This window comes from Orcinus orca, chromosome X, assembly GCF_937001465.1.
Source record: "Orcinus orca chromosome X, mOrcOrc1.1, whole genome shotgun sequence".
Taxonomy (NCBI): domain Eukaryota; kingdom Metazoa; phylum Chordata; class Mammalia; order Artiodactyla; family Delphinidae; genus Orcinus; species Orcinus orca.
Window position 1 is genome coordinate 68,218,010 of NC_064580.1, and position 16,068 is coordinate 68,234,077.

The 16,068-nt window shown below is 38.1% G+C and overlaps 1 protein-coding gene across 1 annotated transcript; it reads right to left on the bottom strand.

The window, feature by feature from the left end:
* Nucleotides 1–8,677: 8,677 nt before the first annotated feature.
* Nucleotides 8,678–14,722, bottom strand: ITM2A (integral membrane protein 2A). Its single transcript, XM_004280448.3, has 6 exons — nucleotides 14,389–14,722; nucleotides 10,811–10,942; nucleotides 10,337–10,534; nucleotides 9,990–10,100; nucleotides 9,597–9,747; nucleotides 8,678–9,447 (listed from the first exon to the last, which is right to left on the bottom strand). Exons 1-6 carry the CDS (start codon nucleotides 14,497–14,499, stop codon nucleotides 9,359–9,361), a joined length of 792 nt encoding a protein of 263 aa, XP_004280496.1. The 5' UTR covers nucleotides 14,500–14,722; the 3' UTR covers nucleotides 8,678–9,358.
* Nucleotides 14,723–16,068: the final 1,346 nt, after the last annotated feature.

Genomic DNA, 16,068 nt, shown 5'->3' on the forward strand with positions numbered 1-16,068 from the left:
CACACAGCAGATAAAGGAGCAAGATAAAAACCCACCAGCCCTAACAAATGAAGAGGAAATGGGCAGTCTACCTGAAAAAGAATTCAGAATAATGATAGTAAGGATGATCCAGAATCTTGGAAATAGAATGGACAAAATGCAAGAAACATTTAACAAGGACCTAGAAGAAATAAAGATGAAACAAGCAACGACGAACAACACAATAAATGAAATTAAAAGTCCTCTAGATGGGATCAATAGCAGAATAACTGAGGAAGAAGAATGGATAAGTGACCTGGAAGATAAAATAGTGGAAATAACTACTGCAAAGCAGAATAAAGAACAAAGAATGAAAAGAACTGAGGACAGTCTCAGAGACCTCTGGGACAACATTAAATGCACCAACATTCGAATTATAGGGGTTCCAGAAGAAGAAGAGAAAAAGAAAGGGACTGAGAAAATATTTGAAGAGATTATAGTTGAAAACTTCCCTAATATGGGAAAGGAAATAGTTAATCAAGTCCAGGAAGCACAGAGAGTCCCATACAGGATAAATCCAAGGAGAAATACGCCAAGACACATATTAATCAAACTGTCAAAAATTAAATACAAAGAAAGCATATTAAAAGCAGCAACGGAAAAACAACAAATAACACACAAGGGAATCCCCATAAGGTTAACAGCTGATCTCTCAGCAGAAACCCTACAAGCCAGAAGGGAGTGGCAGGACATACTGAAAGTGATGAAGGAGAAAAACCTGCAACCAAGACTACTCTACCCAGCAAGGATCTCATTCAGATTTGATAGAGAATTTAAAACTTTTACAGACAAGCAAAAGCTGAGAGAGTTTGGCATCACAAAACCAGCTTTACAACAAATGCTAAAGGAACTTCTCTACACAAGAAACACAAGAGAAGGAAAAGACCTATAATAACGAACCCAAAACAATTTAGAAAATGGGAATAGGAACATACATATCGATAATTGCCTTAAATGTAAATGGACTAAATGCTCCCACCAAAAGACTCAGATTGGCTGAATGGATACAAAAACAAGACCCTTATATATGCTGTCTACAAGAGACCCACTTCAGACCTAGAGACACATACAGACTGAAAGTAAGGGGATGGGAAAAGATATTCCATGCAAATGGAAACCAAAAGAAAGCTGGAGTAGCAATTCTCATATCAGACAAAATAGACTTTAAAATAAGAACTATTGGAAGAGCCAAAGAAGGACACTACATAATGATCAAGGGATCGATCCAAGAAGAAGATATAACAATTGTAAATATTTATGCACCCAACATAGGAGCACCTCAATACATAAGGCAAATGCTAACAGCCATAAAAGGGGAAATCGACAGTAACACATACATAGTAGGGGACTTGAACATCCCACTTTCACCCATGGACAGATCATCCAAAATGAAAATAAGTAAGGAAACACAAGCTTTAAATGATACATTAAACAAGATGGACTTAATTGATATTTATAGGACACTCCAACCAAAAACAACAGAATACACATTTTTCTCAAGTGCTCATGGAACATTCTCCAGGGTAGATCATATGTTGGGTCACAAATCAAGCCTTGGTAAATTAAAGAAAATTGAAATTGTATCAAGTATCTTTTCCGACCACAACGGCATAAGACTAGATATCAATTACAGGAAAAGATCTGTAAAAAATACAAACACATGGAGGCTAAACAATACACTACTTAATAATGAAGTGATCACTGAAGAAATCAAAGAGGAAATAAAAAAATACCTAGATACAAATGACAATGGAGACACGACGACCCAAAACCTATGGGATGCAGCAAAAGCAGTTCTAAGGGGGAATTTTATAGCAATACAAGCCCACCTTAAGAAGCAGGAAATATCTCGAATAAACAACCTAACCTTGCACCTAAAGCAATTAGAGAAAGAAGAACAAAAAAAACCCCAAAGCTACCAGAAGGAAAGAAATCATAAAAATCAGATCAGAAATAAATGAAAAAGAAATGAAGGAAACAATAGCAAAGATCGATAAAACTAAAAGCTGGTTCTTTGAGAAGATAAAAAAAATAGATAAACCATTAGCCAGACTCATCAAGAAAAAAAGGGAGAAGACTCAAATCAATAGAATTAGAAATGAAAAAGGAGAAGTAACAACAGACACTGCAGAAATACAAAAGATCATGAGAGATTACTACAAGCAAATCTATGCCAATAAAATGGACACTCTGGAAAAAATGGACAAATTCTTAGAAATGCACAATGTACCAAGACTGAATCAGGAAGAAATAGAAAATATGAACAGACCAATCACAAGCACTGAAATTGAAACTGTGATTAAAAAATTCCAACAAACAAAAGCCCAGGACCAGATGGCTTCACAGGCGAATTCTATCAAACATTTAGAGAAGAGCTAACACCTATCCTTCTCAAACTCTTCCAAAATATAGCAGAGGGAGGAACACTCCCAAATTTCTTCTACGAGGCCACCATCACCTTGATACCAAAACCAGACAAGGATGTCACAAAGAAAGAAAACTACAGGCCAATATCGTGGATGAACATAGATGCAAAAATCCTTAACAAAATACTAGCAAAAAGAATCCAAGAGCACATTAAAAGTATCATACACCATGATCAAGTGGGGTTTATTCCAGGAATGCAAGGATTCTTCAATATACACAAATCTATCAATGTGATACACCATATTAACAAATTGAAGGAGTAAAACCATATGATCATCTCAATAGATGCAGAGAAAGCTTTTGACAAAATTCAACACCCATTTATGATAAAAACCCTGCAGAAAGTAGGCATAGAGGAAACTTTCCTCAACATAATAAAGGCCATATATGACAAGCTCACAGCAAACATCATCCTCAATGGTGAAAAACTGAAAGCATTTCCACTAAGATCAGGAACAAGACAAGGTCGCCCACTCTCGCCACTGTTATTCAACATAGTTTTGGAAGTTTTATCCACAGTAATCAGAGAAGAAAAGGAAATAAAAGGAATCCAAATCGGAAAAGAAGAAGTAAAGCTGTCACTGTTTGCAGATGACATGATACAATACATAGAGAATCCTAAAGATGCTACCAGAAAACTACTAGAGCTAATCAATGAATCTGGTAAAGTGGCAGGATACAAAATTAATGCACAGAAATCTCTGGCATTCCTATATACTAATGATGAAAAATCTGAAATTGAAATCAAGAAAACACTCCCATTTACCACTGCAACAAAAAGAATAAAGTATCTAGGAATCAACCTACCTAAGGAGACAAAAGACCTGTATGCAGAAAATTATAAAACACTGATGAAAGAAATTAAATATGATACAAATAGATGGAGAGACATACTATGTTCTTGGATTGGAAGAATCAACATTGTGAAAATGACTCTACTACCCAAAGCAATCTATAGATTCAATGCAATCCCTATCAAACTACCACTGGCATTTTTCACAGAACTAGAACAAAAAATTTCGCAATTTGTATGGAAACACAAAAGACCCCGAATAGCCAAAGCAATCTTGAGAACGAAAAAAGGAGCTGGAGGAATCAGGCTCCCTGACTTCAGACTATACTACAAAGCTACAGTAATCAAGACAGTATGGTACTGGCACAAAAACAGAAAGATAGATCAATGGAACAGGGTAGAAAGCCCAGAGATAAACCCACGCATGTATGGAAACCTTATCTTTGATAAAGGTGGCAGGAATGTACAGTGGAGAAAGGACAGCCTCTTCAATAAGTGGTGCTGGGAAAAATGGACAGATACATGTAAAAGTATGAGATTAGATCACTCCCTAACACCATACACAAAAATAAGCTCAAAATGGATTAAGGACCTAAATGTAAGACCAGAAACTATCCAACTCTTAGAGGAAAACATAGGCAGAACACTCTATGACATAAATCACAGCAAGATCCTTTCTGACCCACCTCCTAGAGTAATGGAAATAAAAACAAAAATAAACAAATGGGACCTAATGAAACTTCAAAACTTTTGCACAGCAAAGGAAACCATAAACAAGACCAAAAGACAGCCCTCAGAATGGAAGAAAATATTTGCAAATGAAGCAACTAATAAAGGATTAATGCTCCAAAATTTACAAGCAGCTCATGCAGCTCAATAACAAAAAAACAAACAACCCAATCCAAAAATGGGCAGAAGACCTAAATAGACATTTCTCCAAAGAAGATATACAGACTACCAACGAACACATGAAAGAATGCTCAACATCATTAATCATTAGCGAAATGCAAATCAAAACTACAATGAGATATCATCTCACACCAGTCAGAATGGCCATCATCAAAAAATCTAGAAACAATAAATGTTGGAGAGGGTGTGGAGGAAAGGGAACACCCTTGCACTGCTGGTGGGAATGTGAATTGGTTCAGCCACTATGGAGAACAGTATGGAGGTTCCTTAAAAAACTACAAATAGAACTACCATATGACCCAGCAATCCCACTACTGGGCATGTACCCTGAGAAAACCAAAATTCAAAAAGAGTCATGTACCAAAATATTCATTGCAGCTCTATTTACAATAGCCGGGAGATGGAAACAACCTAAGTGCCCATCATCGGATGAATGGATAAAGAAGATGTGGCACATATATACAATGGAATATTACTCAGCCATAAAAAGAAACGAAATTGAGCTATTTGTAATGAGGTGGATAGACCTAGAGTCTGTCATACAGAGTGAAGCAAGTCAGAAAGAAAAAGACAAATACTGTATGCTAACACATATATATGGAATTTAAGAAGAAAAAAAAATGTCATGAAGAACCTAGGGGTTAGACAGGAAAAAAGACACAGACCTACTGGAGAACGGACTTGAGGATATGGGGAGGGGGAAGTGTGAGCTGTGACAGGGCGAGAGAGAGCATGGACATATACACACTAACAAACGTAAGGTAGATAGCTAGTAGGAAGCAGCCGCATGGCACAGGGATATCGGCTCGGTACTTTGTGACCGCCTGGAGGGGTGGGATAGGGAGCGTGGGAGGGAGGGAGACGCAAGTGGGAAGAGATATGGGAACATATGTATATGTATAACTGATTCACTTTGTTATAAAGCAGAAACTAACACACCACTGAAAAGCAATTATACCCCAATAAAGATGTTAAAAAAAAAAAAAAGAAAGCAAACTCATTGCAAAAGAGATCAGATTTGGGGTTACCAGAGGTGGGGGTGGGAGAAATTGGAGGAAGGGAGTCAAAAGGTACAGACTTCCAGTTATAAGTTAAATAAGTACTAGGGATGTAAGTTACAATGTGATGAATATAATTAACTGCTGTATGTTATGTATGAAAGTTGTTAAGAGAGCAAATCCTAGGGGTTCTCAGAAGGAAAAAAAAAATTTTTCTATTTATTTAATGTTGTATCTATGTGAGATGATGGTGTTCACTAAACTTATTGTGATAATCATTTCATGATGCATGTAAGTCAACTCATGCCGTACATCTTAAATTTATACAGTGTTGTATGTCAATTATATCTCAGTAAAACTGGAAGAAAAAAAACATTGTTTAAGAGAGCCTGTTGAGGGGGTGACATGGCAAGAGCAGCCTCTATTTGTTGAGAGTGGTCCTCAGTCGACAGTCAACAAAAAATAAGGACTTCAAGTCCTACACCTGCAAGGGACTGAATTATTGAAACAACCTAAATGATCACTTCCTCCTTGAGCCTCGAGATGAGGATGCAGCCAGCTGACACTTTGATTTCAGCCTTATGAGACCCTGAGCAGAGAACCTAGACAAAATGTGCCAGACCCCTAGCCCACAGAAGCTGTGAGATAATATATCTGTGATGTTTAAATTACTGAGTTTGTGGTAATACGTTATGCAGCTATAGCAAAGTAATACAGGCCTTGGAAATATTTCTCCCTCCGAGTGTTTCTCCTTTGTCAATTGGCATGATATTAAGCTTTGTCAGTAGGAGGTGCTGGAGAGACATTGCAGGAGGAGGGTTTTTTCCTCTCTCTTCTTGATTCCCATGTGCTTCTCTCACTGGTGCTCCTGAAGTATATGCTGCTTCTACAGCTCCCGGCTCCTGCAGTGCATGCAGTTTCTGCACTATCTGCTACTGTGTGCCAATAGCACACAGTACCTCCCTGTGGGTAGTTTCTTCTAGCATCCCCTAGAATGGCTTTGCAGTTACGAGGTGGGGCATCTCCCTGTAGCTGTCTTCCCTCAGTATCTCAGCAAGTTCTGCTGGTGTGGTGCCATAGCAAGCTTCTCCACCATCCAGTGAGCCATAGCTATTCTGTCTCCAGCAAGATCTGGATCTTAGTCTTGGTGAGCCGGGGGTGGATCATACTTGCTCTCTCTGAGCCCCAGAGTTGTAACTGCTCCTTATATTTGCTATTATTGTGTTCTTTAGATTTCTCTTCATTTCCTACTGGCCAGTCCTGCATTACTCCAGTGTCTATTATAGTGAATAATTCTTTATATTAAACCTTCTCCATTCACATTACTTGGTGTTTTCTCTCCTGATTGGACCCTGACTGGCATACCCAACAAAGCTGGAATCCTGGTAGGACTCCCCAGTGGGGAGCTAGGACCAGACAGGAGAGCCAGTTGCTGCTTCAGTTGCCTCCTGAGGCAGAGAGGAAGGAGGGACAAAGACCCTGATTTCTTCTTTCCTCTCTCCTTCCAATCTCTCAGTATCCCAGCCTCCAGTCTCCATCAGTACCCCCCATTCACCAAACCCATCTGGAAGCCAGCTGACACAGGGGCCAGAGAACATGGGCACCTGCGATACAGAGCAGAACAGGGAAAGGTGAGGAGTGGGTCTGAGGGCCACCAGGGTTGGAAAAATCCTGCATAGTCACTGATATTAAGGAATTAGTTGTACTAGGTTAATGATGAAATATAGAGGGATTATATTTATCTCTAAGTAAATTAAATGAGTGTATTTTTCTCCTGGAAACACATAATAAAGACTTTTATGAAATCTTAAAAGGAAAAATGACATTTTGAAATCTTTAGCTGTTAATAAAAATTAATGCTTTTAAAAAAAAGTTATTCATGTAAGAAAATCCTCCCTCCAATTACTCTTATTTTCGTTTTCCTTTTTCGCTATTCTCACCTATTTACGCTTCCAGACGAACCTTTAGATAATTTTGTCAAGTTCCAAAAGCCATTCTTTGGGAATTTTGGTTGGAATGGGGTTAAACCAATAAATTTAACTGGGAAACAATTTATTTATTTGTAATCCTCTTTCTTCCCTTTCCATTCACTCAACTCTTTTGTATCTCTTAATTATGTTTTATGGTTTTCTTCATAATAAATCCATAAATTTCTTGTTCTGTGCTATTTTATGTCCCTTTTGCTATTATGAATAAAATATTTTTCACCTGTTTGTATTACTTTTTTAATTGGTTGTTGGTGATATAAAGAAAAGCCTTTGGGGGCTTCCCTGGTGGCGCAGTGGTTGAGAGTCAGCCTGCCGATGCAGGGCACACGGGTTCGTACCCCGGTCCGGGAAGATCCCACGTGCCGCGGAGTGGCTGGGCTCGTGAGCAATGGCTGCTGAGCCTGCGCGTCTGGAGCCTGTGCTCTGCAACGGGAGAGGCCACACAGTAAGAGGCCTGCGTACGGCAAAAAAAAAAAAAAAAAAAAAAAAAAAGCCATTGACATTTGTTTATATTATACAGAATCTTCTTATTGATTTTAAAAGTTTTCAATTAACCCACTAATGTGTTATATGTAAAATCCCATGGGATAATAATCATAATTTCATCACCTTTTAAAAATTGATACTTGCTATTTGTTTCACATATTATGCATTGACCTGAATGTCTAAAACAACATTGAATAGCTACAATAACCAGCATCCTTTCTTGAATATCATCTTTAGTCATGATGCTGACTATTTAAGATAAATATGTAAAAACCATATCTCCCTTTTCCTAATTTTTATACTTTTATACAAGGAATGGGTGTATAATTTTATCGAATTCCTTTTGAATATTCTCATTCTCTATTAGGAGACAGTTCTTGAATTTTTCAGCTACTGTTATTATTTTCTAATTATTGCATGCTTTTTTCCATTTTAAAGGTTTGTGTAATTGCTTTATTTCTAAATTCTTGAAAAATATTTAGTTAATGTATTTTCTTTTTTTTTTTAAAGAAAGTATTTAAGGCTATGGATTTGACTGGGTACAGTTTTAGCTACCAAAATTAATCAACAATCACTACCAGCAGGTGATCAGTGATATCAGGAACAATTTTTAACCTAACACAAAAGAAAGTGTCTAAAGTACTGTCCCCCTTTGTATGGAGTTTATACTCTTAGAGTAGAGATCACAGAATGTGAAGTTATTAAAAGTCATCAACATCTTATCCAAGGTTAGTTCTTAGTGACCTATTGTAGCTGTATATGACTGTTTAAATTTTTATGAAAAAGGAAGCACATTAAAGGTTTGAAATTGCTATGGTCCTGAAGGCTTTTAACAAATAGTTGAATTTACATGTAACCTAACTATGGGGTCTTTATAAAAGAGTAATTGATATAATACCAAAAGAGGGGTAAAATATGAGATTATAAAATATAAATGTGTAGAGGTGGGAGTAAAGGCAAAGCTAGGCTCATAATTTTAGATTTATTGCAGGTACACCAAAGCTAAATAAGTAACGTAAATTGTTCATATGAAGTATCTCTCAAATGAGAACCAGTGGTTAAATATGGTAAAATTTATTATATGGTTGTAGAATTCATACAACCTAAATTCCTTATAGCATTTAGCACTTACACAGTTTTGTGGAATTCACAATACGGTTATCAGTGAGAAAGAATCACTGCATTAGTGAAAATGACTTCTTTATGAAAGTTTTTTACATATAAATCAGACCTATTACAGAGCACCTGACAGAAATGCAAAGATGTAATTTCTAAATTCAGGAAAGTTGCACAAAATGGAAAACACTTAACAATATTAAGTAATTTGACATGCTTTACACAAAACGTCAAAAACAATTTTAAATATTTTAAATTTGGAACATGTTCTACCATATGATTAAAGAGCTTACTTAAACACACACATACACACACACAAAGGATGGAATTCATTGTCAGGGTGTTAGCTGACACATTCATGCTGCTTTCAGAAATCTAAACCCTATAAATTCAAAAAAAAGACATAAGAATTATTTCATTTCAGTTTCAAACAACAAGCAGTGCCAATTAAATTAAAAATTGACAAGAGCTTGCAGTGGTTAGTAGCTCTTTTTTCTTTTTAATATAAGCCATAGAGTAAATGCATGAGTAAATATCTTGAGTATCCCACACACTTTAATGTTGAAGTCATATTATAAATCTCTGACTTCCTGTTACTAAGTGTACTCATTTTCTGTTGCCTCTTACTCTTGACAGATCTTGGTCTCAACAATAAATTCGTTGGGGAAGTGTCTAATCTTCCAGCACTTATCAATGGCACGTTTGTTGAAACCTGTGAGGAAATGCACAATAAAAGTGGCTTTTTCATTTTTGTGTAAATAAAAATATATCTAGATTTGCTCTCTACTTTTCCCGTACCCCACCCATACTCTCCTTCACTGTCTCAACAACACAGGGTGAAGGAAGAAATAAATTGCCTACCCAGCAGGAGGTCTCTTCTGCGAAGGCGGAAGGACTTGCGGTTGTTGCAAAGTTGATAAATAAATATACCAAGGTTACTAACATCACGAATCTCCTCCACAGCAACCAGGTCTTCACGAACCACGTAAGTGTGAGGCAGGTATTTGCCACTCTAAAAAATTTTTTTAAAAGATTGAAAGAGAAATTCTTAAAAATGCTATTTAATTTCTCACCTATAGCAGATATACTTTTTAAATAGAGTTTATTTTTAGAGCAGTTTAGGTTCACAGAATATTTTTTATTTGAAAATTATTTTAGTGAAATGGAATGTTTTGGCTCAAATAATTAATTTTAAAATGAGGAAGCAATTATTTGTAATTGCTTATATAAAAAGTTGACATCCAAAATACATACTGCCAGTTTTCCAAAGAGCTCCACTAGATTCTTTGGAGGCATAACAATGGAGGTATTGAGGGGCATCAGATAGCAGTTCCCCAGCAGCAAATCCAGGTAAGCAGTCATGCCCTGTTGGGGAGGGGGAAAATGTTAGGCATGATTCAGAGAGTATCAATGCTGCAGATTTTCCAATGACCATTAGAACAAGCAGTTACAACCTTTCAAAATCAACTAATGTATACTCAGTAGCAAAAGAATGAAAAAGGCTTTGCTGCAAAAAGTTGTATATTTATGAACAAATTTAATACCAATAAACTTACGAAAAAAAGAAAATTCAGAAATACCTATAAGAATGAGAAACCCACCTTTTCAAAGTCGTGAATAATTGCTGCAGGGTCACTATGAGAGAAACTGGGGACAGGCACATCAATAATTGCGATGTTGTCATCCTCACGAATGTCAGCCTCTTCCGTCACAGGCAGGAAGTAGGGCTCTCCTCCTTGGAGGGAATTTGAAGGGTCCTCAGAATCAAAGAAGCACATCTCTCCACGGTAGATGGTACTCTAAAAGACAAAAAGGGAAAATCAAAACTTTCTAACACTCACTCCCGTGACATTTGAATAATTTTTCAAACTCATATCAGTTCGTTGTCCTGTTTATCAAGCTGAGGATTATTGATTACAGTTATCACCATAAAGACAAATCAATTTTATACCAAAAGGTAATTTGAAAACTTTCCCTAAATCTTCATTTATCTGGGGACCATGACAGAATTATTTGTTTTCGCTAAATGTATAGCAATTAGTAATCCAAAATATAATAACTTTCATTAATATTACCTTGGGCATGAAGTACTTGTAAATGCAGGCTCCACCAACAATAAGTCCTGCCAAGATGAATGAAAGGCCTAAGAGAGTAAGCATACATCTCCCAGAGGAGCCCTCTTTTTCCTTGGCGGCAACTCGGAGTTCCTATTTATTAAAAAGCAAGATCAAAAACAAAAAAAAAACAGATTGTGCTTTTAGACACATAGTTGCTTTTGTGTACAATTTATCACCCTTGAAACCTAAGATGTTTTAAAAAGATGTTAATTCACCCTAGCCTAAAATCATTTCAAGACACTTTCTGATGTTTAATAGATGTGAAAATCTCCAATTTATAACAACCTTTTTCTGGCATTTCCAAACCCAAATATAGATATAAAGTTATTTCAAAGTATACAGTTCTAAAATCAGCTGAAAATAACCATTCATTTATGCAATAAGTTATCCTCTTTAAATAAATGGAAGCCATTACTTTTTGGACTTGTACAGTGATATAATCACTAACTTTCTGGAATACAACTGTTTCTTTAGTATTTTTTGTACATCAGCTAGTTTGCCAAATTAGAGGTGAATTAATACCCTTTGGTTTATTAACTGATTTTCAAAAAGCTGTTTTTTGAAAATTAACTTTTATAGGAAGGAATTCTATAAAGTCGGTATATACCATTTCCCCCTATTTTAGAAATTAAAATATTGAAGATGAGATCTATTTCATAATATTCCTAAGTTTAATGAGAAATTAGGCTTCCTAATATCACCCAATATTCTATGGCTGTGTATTGCTTGAATGAAATAACGTTTTCTAAGTTCTGGGCAAAACAGTAGATTTAAAGTACAGTCATAGCTAGGCACAAAGCTTTGAGTGTAACAGTGACTGTAAAATTCTGTTAAATCCATAATTTGTTTAGTAATTGGAACAAGGGACTCCAAAACAAACAAGTAACCAATTAGCTCTGTACTCTTCTCAGGGCAGTGGACCAAGGGGCCCTCCAATCTCATTCTTTTATGTCACAATATGCCCTAAGCAGCAGTATTACTGAAGGGTATAATGAATGAAGTCAGCAAATCTATTCTCTTATAATCAGAGGGTAAATCATTCAGACTGGTATGTAAATAGAATTGCTTTAAGTCTTTCTGGCCATTAGCTCTTTTCCATAACTACTTAATGAGAATTAAACTTTAATTAATTTGGTGAAAGCAAATACATAGATTCTAAGGAGAGGCAATCATCTCATAAATGGCTTCAAAATGATTTCTCTTTAAAATTCAAAGAAATTTGGTATTCAAATTTTCTTAGCTACGTTTACTTAAGTTCAAACCCTCCACTAATACTCTATAAGCCTTGAAGGTTTTCCTTGTCCCAATAATTTTCAGAAATTTAAAATAATTTTTATTTAAAAAATAACCTAAGATTAACACTACAAAGCCTATAAATTATGATTGTGAATCCCTGTAATCTAGAGCTAAGGGCTTAGAAATTATACTTTGGATGATTAAATTGAGGTCCAGAAAAATGAAGTGACTTTCCTAAAAGTCACAAAAATGACTTAGTTCGAAATTCTCAAAGGAATTAATTAATTTATTTTTTCTTGTCATTGAGATACGACAAGAGCAATCTGCACTGCAATTTCATTTCTCCTTCCAATATTTCAGGGGGGTTATTATTAAGCAAGATCTAAGTATTAGAGTGTCAATTTCAAAATTTCCCACCATAGTAGGCAAGATATGGAAACAATCTAAGTGCCCATGGATGGATGATGGACTAGGAATAAGGATTTTTTTTTCATTTAAATTTGCCAAACTTCAGCGCGGTAGGGGCTGTCACTTACCACAGCTCATTTCCCTCTGAACTGTATTTTAAAGTCATTGTACACAACCTCTGACATACTATTTTGTTGTGTTCAATTTCTGATGAGCTGATCAATACATCACAGTACAATGTGCCAAGTATTATTAAATCAGTGTCTTATGGTGGCCAGGTCAGGATCCTGTCGTATGCTTATTTTTGTTTATTCCTCATAACACCTCAGGCCTGGTAGAAGTATTGCTTGCATATTAACTGAATTCAACAAGTCATGGAGTTTGTGGTGATGTGGGAAAATAAAGGATTATTGTGTGGCTATATTTAACTACTGGCATCTAATTAGAACTCCCCTAAAAAATCTGGCCATATTTCCCTTACAAAGTAAGTAGGACAATTACATATTTGACCTTCTACCATTTAATCAAAACCTCAACAATGCAAGGGGGTGTTTTTGAGTTCTGAAATGTGTCATACACAACAGCTAGTTTGATTGTTGGGTTAACTATTGAAAGTTTCCGTGATTAAAATTCTGCAAAAGCTCATTAGCTTTGCAAATTGTGTGCATAATCAGTTTTACTACATGGATTCTCATTTCACTCAGAGATCTTTTCAAATCTCCACTCTGAACACAAAAGTTTAAACTTTATAGAGAGAACAAGACAAGTTAGGGCAGATTTGCAAGCTCCAACAATGCACAGATTTTGTATAACAAGAAAAAAATACGATTGTGCCTTTTAACATTGAAATTTTACTGAGGAAAATGAGGAGTAGTTTACAGACACTGAAAACGTGTTAGATGTTTAAAGGAGATAGAAATTAGACTAAATGAACAATGGCTAACATTTTTTGGGGGAAAATTCCCCCAGTTCCTGGCAGTGCTAGAAGATTAAATTACAAGGTCAGACTTGCTTCAGATCTTTCTGTGGGGGAGGGTGGGCAGAGGGGATATCACTCAAAAAGGAAGTACTGTACTATAAAGAAAAACAAAACCCCTCAAAATTTCTTTTACGGAAGAGTGTTTTCTTTAGGAAATGTCACTCTGAAAACATACAAGGCTCTTGGAGTAAGAGGGCACAGTGAACATCTCAAAATCTAATTAAGACTAACTTCAGTTTTGACAGCTCCTTTACAGAATGCTTAACACCGCCTGTGACCAGGGAGAAACTGAAAATATACACGGGCGGGCACAGACACACACTTGCCCCAACCCATATCGCATCGAGTCAAAGCTGCCTTTTGCCCCCCGCCCCATCTCCACAAACACTCAGGGATCCTAGAAAGCCTTAAGATTCATAGAACTTCATACATGTCGAAAGGAAAGAAAGAAGAGTTAAATCTCGTGTCCTTGCTCACCCTGCTTGTCCTCTCCGCCCCTGTGGAAGATGTGTGTGCCCCTGGAGCTGACCGGGTGACGTGCCTCTCTTTGATCTCTAGCTACCCACATGTTCCCCAGGAGAAGGTGACATCTGGTCCCAAGAGTTCTCCTCAAACTCCCTCCAACATCCCTCCGCGATGTACAACGTGAGCTGGGACCCTCGGAACGTGGCGCGACGCACGGAGATGCTAAGGGACTTGGGGAACCGCAAGCGGAAGGTGGTGCGAATGGACAGAGTTGGGGTGACCGGGCAAACCCAACAGACAGCACAGAGAGCACCGCCGGAAACACAGGAACTCCGCAGCAGCTTTCATTTTGTCCTTTCCCACCTTTCCCCTTCCTTCCCCTCAAACCACCCCCACCCCCACCTTCCCGACCCTGGCAGGCAGTCAGGGGTGGAATGGGAATTGCTACCTTGCCGGTCAGGATCTGAGCTCGGACCGTACGGCTTACTAGGGCCTCCACGTCTTGCTGCGCCTCCTCTTTTTGCACCGCTGTGGGTGTGTTGAAGGCGATTTTCACCATGGTGAATCTTCGGGCTGCGCGGTAAGGCGCTGCTCGAATCAGTGTCCTGGGCTGCAGGTTGGAAGAGGAGAAGATCGCGCTAGCCCTAGCCGCACCTTCTTTCTCCTTGTCTGCTTTTACACTACTGCAAGCCCAGGTCTGGGTATACTTATGACGCAGTCACAAGCTGGGTGGGAGACCGTGGGCGGGCCCAAGCAGGGGCCGAGGGAGGAGCGGGAGGGTGTCTAAGTACTGGAATGGGGGTGGGAGTTGACAGTGGGAGGAGAGAAACTGGGTGGAGCCAGTGGACTGGGACTGAAAACTCCTCACCTGCACTCCAGGCGTGCTCCCACCTCGCTCTCTGCTCCCTCAGATAAGAGCAAGACAGGAAGGAAGCCTGCTGTGTCGTGTCTTTCTGCCTCTGTACAGGCCACAATAGCCCCTGTCCCTGATTCTATTTTCCCAAACTTGGACCTGGCCTCCCGCGGGGCAGGGAACTGTAACTTGGCACCAGTTCAAGCTTCCTCCTCTCTGCACCCAAAAGCACAGTTCCAGGACTTTTCTGTACATTTACAATAATACCTTCCTTTTAAAAAACACTCAGAAGCACGTTTAGAATTACTTGGTTCATTCTCTCAACATATTTTTTCATTCCTTGACATCTCTTTGTTTCGTAATTTTAATTTCCTATCACAGAGCAATGCTAAATCAGAAATACAGGACACCTGCCTCTTCAAAGCCCATTTTGCAGGTAGGACATGAGACAGAGGAGTATGGAAAGCTCATAGAAAATCCCTGAAATATTTCAGATCTTTCACTCTCCGAGGCCAGGGAATCCAGACCAAGGTCTCAGCCCAGAACTTGTTTCTTTTCAGCCACCAGCTGTGAAATCCACAGCGAGAAAAGCAGGGATGTGTGTGTACCTATGTGTTTAGGGAGGTGGAAGTGTGGTTGGAGATAGAAGATAGAAAATTTAGCCAGATGTTAACCCAGCTCTAGTGAAAAAACAAAAAACAATAATCTCAAAGGGGCTGAGTTAGAAACCATTTTTGGAACATTTACATGAGCAGCCAGTGTAATCATACCATTTCTTAAAAGTCAGTTCTCCCTGGTTGGTGACAATGATAGAGTACCTTTCCATATGAAATTCATGCTGTGGAGGTTGGTGACTAGGGGTAGTAGTGGTAAAGGGTTTATAAATAGTCCTGCTGCCAAAGACAGTAGAGGGGACTGTTTTGTGAAGATAATAACACTTACCCCAAAAATCCGGCTTGTGCTAGAGAATCCCTCGTCTACTCATGTACTTATTAAAATGACTTGAATATGTTGAGAGTCACCACCCCTCTGTCCTAGAAATTCCAGGTTGTAGTTTTTCCCACCGAGGTTTCCTTGGCTCTGAAGTGCATAGCTGTGGCAACTTTGTGAAAACAGCCTTCATTTTCTTGGATAAGCTGCAGATGGGAAGGAAGATGGAAGGGAACAGTGGGGAGCCTGTGCCTTATACAGGGCCAGATGTATGAGTTTGCTTAGAAACATTGGTGTTGTATGTTCTTTTACTTATTTTTTGCTCAAGTGTGGCCATTATAATTT

Coding starts and splice junctions, on each gene's coding strand:
- ITM2A (XM_004280448.3), bottom strand. CDS start 14,499: ATGGTGAAAATCGCCTTCAACACACCCACAGCGGTGCAAAAAGAGGAG. Junction 10,943..14,388: donor CTCAGATCCTGACCGGCAAG/GTAGCAATTCCC, acceptor TTTAATAAATAG/GAACTCCGAGTTGCCGCCAA. Junction 9,748..9,989: donor AGCTCTTTGGAAAACTGGCA/GTATGTATTTTG, acceptor AAAATTTTTTAG/AGTGGCAAATACCTGCCTCA.